Source organism: Nymphaea colorata, chromosome 13 (assembly GCF_008831285.2).
Source record: "Nymphaea colorata isolate Beijing-Zhang1983 chromosome 13, ASM883128v2, whole genome shotgun sequence".
Lineage (NCBI taxonomy): Eukaryota > Viridiplantae > Streptophyta > Magnoliopsida > Nymphaeales > Nymphaeaceae > Nymphaea > Nymphaea colorata.
In genome coordinates, this window is record NC_045150.1 from 8,488,578 (window position 1) to 8,498,238 (window position 9,661).

The 9,661-nt window shown below is 38.5% G+C and overlaps 1 protein-coding gene across 1 annotated transcript; it reads right to left on the reverse strand.

Annotated features, from left to right (window-relative positions):
- Positions 1–3,549: 3,549 nt before the first annotated feature.
- LOC116266553 (probable serine/threonine-protein kinase PBL7) lies at positions 3,550–7,913 on the reverse strand. Its single transcript, XM_031647798.2, has 6 exons — positions 6,882–7,913; positions 6,525–6,760; positions 6,298–6,433; positions 5,315–5,573; positions 4,768–4,900; positions 3,550–4,044 (listed from the first exon to the last, which is right to left on the reverse strand). Exons 1-6 carry the CDS (start codon positions 7,072–7,074, stop codon positions 3,772–3,774), a joined length of 1,230 nt encoding a protein of 409 aa, XP_031503658.1. The 5' UTR covers positions 7,075–7,913; the 3' UTR covers positions 3,550–3,771.
- Positions 7,914–9,661: the final 1,748 nt, after the last annotated feature.

A 9,661-nucleotide genomic window follows, 5' to 3' on the forward strand; every position in this document is an offset into this window, starting at 1 on the left:
AGTATTTGCTGTAATACAGAGTGCATTCATTATCTTTTTTTTTTTTTACTTGCTATACGCTATCTTTTGGTTTGAATAAAATTTTACAAAAAAAAGAAGCCTAAGCTTTGACCAAGTTTGTCTGCTAATTAGTATTCGTTTTCTGCATGCATGTGAAACAAATTCAGCATGAGATAACATATTGATGCATTCATATAAATAGAAGAAAAGTGTAAAACTATAAAACCAGGAGATATTTAGCTTTATATAAAGCATATATAGCTGTCTAAGATATTATATACTAGTAAGTATGAGCAACTTTTAAAAGGAAACTGCAAACTCAAAAAGGTGAATATTATGCAACTTTTAAAAGACAAGTTTTCATATTTCAATTTGAAAGCATCTCATCTTACTGAGGATAATGGACACGAGTTTCCCATTTAATGACCTTAGAAATATATATTCCTGAAATATGAGTATTAATTAATATACGCAACCCTTAGCCGTTTTAAAAAAAAGGGCCAATAGGGTGCTTTTGAACCATAATAAGGTGAAATCAAATTGAAAAGTAATTTTCAAAAAGCAATTTCAAATACCATCTTGGCACGTGAGAATATTACATATATGTTATTAAAATTTCATACTACAAAATGTTGGAAATGTAAAATCTTCAACTTTTATTTTTAATTGTCGTTTCTATAGCTTTTGTGTGCAAAAAAGGAGAGGGGGTTAGCATCATTTGCCTCAACTTTTCCAATCTTTTTACCTGCCTGTAAAGGTAATGGTAAAGGCATATCTACCAGAAAAAGGTAGGTCTGTATCAAGAATTTAAAAAATATGAGGACCCATTATGGCCCAAAGTTAGCCTCTAAATGAAGGTTTATTTTATTTTTTCTCTTCAAAGTTGAGTTGTTGAAAAAAAAAAAAAAAAATACATGTTGGAGCACCCATGAAGTGATCATTGAAGTGTTTGAAAAAAGTGTATGACCTTTATAAGAAGTTGTCTGTTTCAGCAGAACACATTGTCCGGTCCCCACAGAAGGATGGGTTCCATGGACGAATCAAACACACTTGGGCTTCACCTTTGGATGCTTTTCTTAGGGCTCAAAACTGTATAAAGCAAGTCAGAACATTGGAAGAACATTGGAAGCATAAGAGCATGACTTAGCGGTTTTATTTATAATTATATTTTAATTATAAAATAACATTTTTTAATATAAAATGTATTTATTAAGAATAAAAAATATTATTAAAACAAAAAAATTTAAATATATATATATATATATATATTTTTAACTTATCGGGCCTAAACGGGCCGGGCCGACCCAGGCCTGGCTGTCGGGCCCGGCCCGACGCCCAGCCTTAATTGACAGATAGGGCCCGATAAGTTTCGGGCTATATCAACGACTTTAAAATGCATTTTATCTTAAAAAATAGAAAATGAGTTTTTAATATCATTTTATCTATGCTTTTGAAACTGTATCAGTGATTTTAAAATATCGTTTTCATACTTATCTAAGGAATTTACAACATCCGCCTTAGAGTTTTTAATATCATTTTTTAAATATGAATCTGATCTGATTCTTAATATGATATTAAATTTTTTTCCATACCCTTAGCCGTTTGAAACTGGATGATTCAATTGTGTGCATATTTCATGTGACCACTCATGTTTTTTTTTCAAAACCTTTTTAATAAACTAGGTTTTGTCAAAAATGGGTTTTCTTCAAAAACCCAACTGATGACACACAAACATTCCAAAAATTTGGGGGCGTTTGCACGTCACTCTTGTCGAACTCAGTTTTCTAAAAAGTTGGTTTTATGAAAACAAGTTTCTTAACGAGTTTCAAAAACATGGTTTTCTGTTTGGGTGGCACAACCAAAACCCGAATTTTATGAATAACCTAAGAGTGATTAGGCTTTTCACTTCCTTGTACAAAACGTGATTTTGTCAAAACTGAGTTTTCCTCAAACTTAGTTTCAATAGCTCCAAATACTCTTGGAAAACCTGGTTTTATTATGTTTCAAAAATCTAGTTTTGGAGTGTCATCCAAACACCCTTGTGGTTTTAGAACAAAACCAAGTTTGGCCTCCAAAACCTGGTTTTAGAGTGCCATCCAAGTGCCCCTTATGACGTAGTCTTGGAAAGCACATTCGGTGAGGCAAAAATTTAGGAAACAGATCTTGCGTTCTAGTTATGTTTAATTATCTGCCAGACTTAAACACAAAACAAAAAGCGAAAATTGTTTTAAGTTCCAGAAAGTTAAAGGTGACAGAAACTGAAACTTTATCTAATATCTACCAGACTCGTTTCCTTCCATTTTGACAGAAATAAAGCCAAAGGAATAAACTTTCACCCTTAGTTCATTTAGGTGGATATGAACAACAAAAGCATGGCAATTTTTTTCTGGAAGACATTTTTCAATAGTTGGCAAGCTCGGACTGCAATCAGCAGATCAGATCACTAGAAGTTGGCCTCTACATGGTATTCCAGTTGGGTGGTTGTAGCTTCCATTCCTTTAAATTGGGTCCCTCGCCTGTCAACAAAAGGTAACAAGCCTACCTGTACATCAAATGCTTAAAACAGATTTGCAATGTCAATATGTGTTTGTTGATTTCCGGCAACCTAGTGAACCAAAATTTCCTTCTTTAAAGATGTTGATTTTTCCCTCCATGCCCTATTGTTGGTTTGGTTTATTTAAGGGACTGAATATAGCTGGTCAGGCTGACAAGCCGATTCCAGTCATCTGTTTGGTTAAAACTCTCGCCTGTCTCAAAGCAGTCTAGAGGCAAGGCAAGGAAAAGAAAGAGAGCTTTGGTTCCTCAAGGTTCACCTCATTGCTGGCTTGCAAAATCACATTTACCTTCCTGGATGGGATAGCAAACAGACACCAGCTGATTGCCAAATCCTCTAAATCTGTCTGTGCAATGTCTTGGTTCTCTGTTACTACTTCGGAGGCACGATAGAAAAGTCACAGTTGCCATGCAACTATGAATTCTGGTGGAAGGTGTTTGAAGGATAAGGGATAGAAAAATAGAAACTGTGAGGTAGGTGAAGGGGAGAAGTCTAGACAGGTATGTATCTCAGAATTTCTCCCTCGCCACTCAAAAATGTCGATGTCAACAGATAAATCACAGAAAAAGCTTCCCCGTTGCGAGATGAAAAGTCTCTTGACAGACAGTCGAAGCTTTTACCATTTCAATGACTCCTAACACCCTGAAAAGCAACAAAAACCTGTGAAAACTTGATCCGAGTCGATGGAGAAGTTCTGACAAAGCAATCACACGTTGTAAGTCCAAGAAATGGGCATGTGCCATATATGGACATAGAGAAAGTTTTCTGCACCACGACCAAGTAAGCCTACTAATGCATCGCAACTGTGGAATGCTTACTGCGGGGTTAGTTAGCTGAGATCTTCGTGGCGCCCGCACAGTTCAAGCATGTCCGAACGCCATTGGACCATGTAAGACCTTATCCATTTTCATTCCACCATCCCACGTTAGGATCTTGTAAATCTATGGATACAAACTTGATGCCAGCAGGCTGAATAAAGCAGCTGGATCTGAAGATAACATAAGAATTATGGGGTTCAAACCTCATCATGACACTATGTCGTGAAGCAGAGTGAACTCCAAAGCTATAATCACTACCATTTAAGAAGTCACGCTACAGCTTCAAAAGGAGAAGAAATGAAGGAAACAGAAAAAGAACCAAGGTGCTAGTTCTAGAACAAAATTTCACGATACAGAGCTTGATTTTGTTCAGAAAGTTAGGCATTAGAATATCTGTGACTAGATGGGAGTACCAGCATCAGAACCAGCGGCAGATCTTGGACTATGAAGACCAGGAGAGTTTCCAACCTTTGATGTGGCTTTGCGATGCTTCACAAGTGGGACCAGTGACTGAACAACATCTGCCATTAAAGGTCTGTAATCTGCTTCAGACTGCACACACATTGCTGCAATGGCTGCCACCTGAACAACTTCCTTCAGTGAGTACTGTCCTACCAATGCTGGATCCATGATCTCTGCAACTTTCTCCCTGTCTGTGAGTCTTGGCAAAGCCTACCCAACGAGAGAGAGAGAGAGATGTTATCATCAACATTTCTAAACAAAAATCTCATCTCCAACAGCCAGTTGGAAGGAGAACAACATCCCATCAAACCAATCGGATGACACACACAGGCAAATCAGTATTGACCACTGCCTGCTCATGCTCTTATTAGCCAAGGCTCTCAAAAGTGCTAGATTGTAATCAAATAACAGAAACTAAATGGCAATGATCATTTCATAGATGGTAATGAAACCAAAAGGCTTTTGTGTCAATACTCAAGGTGCCCATTCACAATTGGGTGGGTGATAAACGGAAATAGTAACAACTAATGCTAATGCATAATATGGAGGAACATACATCATCAGAAACAATAAAAAAACCATAGAAGTCATGAAAGGATTCAAAGGAAAAGACTGAAAATCAACAGCAGGCAGAATACAAACTGCGTAAGGCCATGCAACTAATGCTAAAGGCTTCTCCTATGGTAGCGCCTGATTGACAGAGTAGTCTAATATCAATTCAACTATATAACTTGATCTGCTGCTAGCCAAAGTTATGATCAGGATACATCAAATCACTAAAACTGAGAGAGGTCCACTCAAGAGTGGCATGCTATTTTACCAGTAGCAATTCATGCTGTTTTATAATGGTTCAGCAATCAGAGGAAAGAACTTCCACACTTAGAACTGTCGTTATAAAATTCAGCAACTAGGAGAAAACAGGACGATGCTCACCCATGAAACCAGAACACATTCACCAGCAGCTCTTTTCATGTCAACAGGAACTCTTCCAGTTAATAGCTCCAAAAGAACAACACCATAGCTATATACATCTGATTTGGTTGTCAAATGCCCAGTTAGCGCGTACCTGGAAGTTAATGAACTAATGATGATTATTGCACATCAGGAAGGCAGAAGAGCAAAGAAGTTCTTTTTAACCAGAAAAACACCCTTTAAAGACACTAGGTTTAAAATCTAAGAAAGACATTGATATTACTGACATTGTTATATCAGAGCGTTAAGGAAAACAGTCACTGCCTCTTAAGATATTGACGTCATTTTCTTAATTCTGGTAAACTCAAGATATAGTAGATATCTACCACCTATCATCTGATTGTAAGCATTTTTGTGATGTCGACACTCGACAGTATAAAATTTTCTAAACTCGTCAAGGAGATCATCTAGCAAGACGTTTGAATAAACAGAGATTCAGAATCATTATATAAATCAGGACAAGCAAGGCAAAATTTTAACATAAGAACTAGCTAATGGAATGACTTACTCGGGTGCCACGTATCCTTGGGTTCCTAGGACTCGTGTTGAGACATGGCCTCCAACTTTATCTGAACCAAGCTTAGCTAAACCAAAATCTGACACTCTTGCGTGGAAGTTCTTGTCCAGGAGGATATTGCTGCTCTTAAAATCTCTGTGGATCACAGGTGGATTAACATGTTCATGAAGATATTCAAGACCCTTTGCAGCTTCAAGAGCTATCCTCAACCTAGTTCCCCAATCCAACTTCGAAATGCCACCTCTGGAACCTGCAGATTGAGAAGAGTAGTATACTTAAGTTGATTAAAACAACCGTTAATTATTAAAAGTTCATATTTCCTGGCATACGACAAATTGGAAAACTGTTGCTTAATAATCAAGGTTTTCACATCATCATGCATTCATCACACATGATATTCCTACAAGTTCCTCTCCCAAGTTACTGACTAGAAGGCTACAAGCACAAGTTATTTCTACCAAGTTATATGCATGTTAAATATAGAATGCCTCATAATGTGGACTGGAAAGACATAACATAAACAATACATAGGTTAGATAAAGAACAAATCCTTAGAATCTTAAATTGTTTCCAGTTTAACTAACCAAAAAAACTAATAACAGAAAACTTAATGCATCCTGTAACCTGTTGACGATTATGTTTCCTTTTGTCCAAATAGACCGCCACATTGTTCGCCCGCAACGGAGTTTCTCCGGTCTATGCATGCAATGCAAACGCTGGTTCCCGGTTTTCACATATGAAAGCATTATATCTTCCATCTCGCTTTCAAAGAATACAGATATAGAGATAGGAAAATTTAGGAAGCATCTTCCCGACTAACTAAGCTTATCATGTAGTGAAAAAGTTCCAGTCCGCCTAACTCCACAACTGCGCGAAAACTAAATACCCCAAAAGATAGCTTCATAAAGTTCGCCACGGACGAGATCAAGTTAAAACAATAAAATCAACCGGAAAACAACAAAAGCTGAGTATACCTTCAGTTGGATACAGATGCTCCTCCAAGCTCCCATTTGCCATATAATCATAAACCAACAATTTGTGATTGTTGTCAGAACAATACCCAACCAAAGCCAAAAGATATGGTGAATGCAGGCGGCCTAGCAGCTCAACCTATCATGTTAACAACACAATCCGCATATCAGACACCCAAAATAGTTCTTTACAAAGCATTTTCACTCTGAAACAGTGATACTCCTCCAACCTCCATTCTGAACTCCTCTTCTCCTTGTTTTCCTGATCGATCCATCGATTTAACAGCAACCCTCCTCCCGTCCAGAAGCGCGCCCTTGTACACTGAGCCGAAACCACCATGGCCAACGACATTGCTGGTGCTGAACCCTCCTGTAGCAGCATGAAGCTGCTTGAAAGTAAACCTCTCCAGCCCGTTTTCAGTGGTTATGATTCGTGCATTTGCAGAGCACGCACTCTCGCACTTGCCTTTGGCAATGAACAAGAACAACGACTCAGTAAAAGATGCAGAAGGATTCAATGTGATGAATACACTCTCTAATGAGACACAAAGAAGAGGCGAAAAATTTCCACCCAAGAATGACCTCACCATTTTGGTTCTTACGCCGCTTGGCTACCTTGTTGCGAATGTAGCAGTAGTAGCTGAACGCCACGAACAGCGAAACGACTGCTAAGGCGGCTAATACGACGATGATAACCAGAGCAACGCTCTCCTTTCTGCTCTCTACGTTCTCAACAACGGGCGAAGACGAGCTCGAGGTCTGAAGGAGAGTCCGAGCCATTAGAAGGCCGGAACTCTTCGAAGTTTCAGACCCGGGGAGTGGGGGTGTATACAAATGCTATTCAATAGCGGGTTTCAGAATAAACGAAGAGAAGATCGCCGAAATCTGCAGATTCTAGTCGACTGAATGGGACTACACAAAACCTTTCCCCTCTAGAATCTGAAGCTAGTATCCGCCAAAGCCACGAGAAGCAAGAAGGCTCAGGCACTCGTCTTTTCTAAAAGTTATGCACCAGACGAATGCTTAGTTGGGGAAGCATGGGGTTTAATGTTGGGAAAAGGCCAATATCTTTTTCCGCTCAGTCTTTCCACCAAAAATGATCTCCTACACGGGACTCCCTAAAATACAAAAAAGAAAGAGAGGACCAAGTCTCTGCAACTCCTCCGCCATTGCCGTACAGTCCCCGGAGCTCCGCCCCCGTAGAGAAGAAAGAACGAGAACTGCAGTCACTTCAGAACCAACGCGATGCCACCTGCAGAGATGCTGTCCCTCCCGCCCTTCTCGATCCCCACACCGCAACACCCACTAAAACGCTCCTTCCATAACCGACAGTTGCTCGAAACAAAAGAGAGAGAGAGAGAGAGATGAATGCAACCAGAGGAGGTACAAGTGAGTAAATGGCAGAAGGAGAGAGATAGAGATAGTGGACTGAGTGGTCAGCAAGGGAGGAAGGTAGCAAGACAGAGGTACAAGGAGTGAAGAAAGAGAGAAAGAGAGAGAGAAAGCACCGAAGTAACGCAAAATGAAAGTGTTGGTAGCTCGCCAGGTCCTGGATGTGAAGGCAAGAAGAAGACGGTGAAGAAGAAGCCTGAAGAAATCAAGAAGAGACGGACAGTAGAAGTGGGAGGAGACAGCAGAAAGAGAGAGAGTGTGGCTTTTATAGCCTGGACCAGGACGCGGGCTTCTGGAGCGGGTGGGACCCGCACCTTTCACACTTCGCTCCCCCTGAGAGGAGAGAGAGAGTGCCTGAGTGCGCCGATACAAATCGGAGAACGTGGGCCCCGCAAGATGGTTTTGTTCTTTGAGGGGCGGTGGGACCCATGTCCCTTATCTCGGGGTCGCCTAACACCAAAATTTCATGCATGCTCCGGACCCAACTGGTGGATAAAAAAAATATTGAGACTCATTCTTTTTTCATAGACTAAAAAAAATAAATTAAACACAAGTCAAAAAAAGGTTAAAATCGAAGAAAAACCCGTTCCGTTTGTATTCATACATTTTTTTCTCTCTCTCCGATTGCATGCCATTTTCTCTCTCATGCATTATATTCAAAATTTGATTGCCAAAGTTAGGAACAACCTAGTATATGTCTTCAAAAAATAATATAATATATTTGGAACGTGTATTTTAAGAATATGCCTTTCAAAACCACTTACCAAATGCTCTCTATTAGTCAATTTATCCATAAAAAGGTTTGAGTTCATGTTCATCAAAATAACTTACAAATTAACAACCGTTTCCTACATATTAAAAAAAAAAAAATCTTTCTGGCCATCAGCATATGAGGAAAAGAAAAGAAAAACATGTTTCTGACTTGCACATTTAAAATCGAAGCCTGTGGAAGGGATTTTTTTTTTCCATCGGAATTTTTTGAATGATTATGATGAGGCGTACCCTTAAGCCTATACTTTTAACTTGGATTTACCATTTCTCCAAAGGGCAAACCTTTTTCACCATATGTTTAGTTGCTTACTTTTTACATGAAATAATGATTTAATTTTCAATGACTTGTCTTATGTTTTTTTTTTAATGAACATAAGGTTAACAACCCACATCTTGAAAAAGAGGCAAAAGACCTCTCATTTCCCCTATTTTTAGGATTTTGAGTTGCTTTTGGGTCACAATTGGTAATGGTATATCTTTCAATTTCGATATCGTCAAGGACAGAACCAAGGGGAGCCCGTAGGAACCTTGGCCCTTTAAAAAAATAAAAATTACATGTAAATTAAAAAAAAATTACTTGTCTTATATAAAAATTTTAAAAAATAATATTTCGACTCATATCAAAATTTAGAAACTTTAATTTAGCCCTCCTCACGAAAAACTTACACAAATTCTTAACTCGACCAACTAAGCTATACCCCTTGAGATTGTCTTAATAGACATTTGCTTGGTTTTGTTACAAGAGTTAACATTCCATTAATTTGTCAATGTGGTAATGGGTTTTCCGGACCCATACCCGACCCGTTTACAGGCCTCCTGAATTATTTTGCTTGATGATGGGGCCCACATTTTCATGTGAGACCTGAACCCGTAAAGTATTTAATAACTATCTTTTTAAAGTTTTTAAGCGCATAAATTTTTGTCTAAGCCACAGATTCATAATGGAGAAGCGACAAAAATGGGTTAAAATAATTGAAGTTAAAGAGAAAATGCTGCCGTGTGCAGGATGGTTGTCCGGATAAAATTTAAAAAAATGTCTCAAAAATGTCATATATTCCATCATAAGTTTGCATTAATCGTCATTGCACTATAGAATGATTATTTAGTGACTGTTTTTAATGACAAATTTTTTAATTTTAACAATCCTTCAAGTGACAACATTTAATTTCTCTCTCTCTCTCTCTCTCTCTCTATATATATATAT

Excerpts from the sequence above, each read along its gene's own strand:
- LOC116266553 (XM_031647798.2), bottom strand. The coding sequence starts at position 7,074 with ATGGCTCGGACTCTCCTTCAGACCTCGAGCTCGTCTTCGCCCGTTGTT. Across the intron at positions 6,761-6,881 it reads GCGGCGTAAGAACCAAAATG|GCAAGTGCGAGAGTGCGTGC; the intron begins GTGAGGTCATTC and ends TCATTGCCAAAG. Across the intron at positions 4,045-4,767 it reads AATGTGTTCTGGTTTCATGG|GCTTTGCCAAGACTCACAGA; the intron begins GTGAGCATCGTC and ends CTCGTTGGGTAG.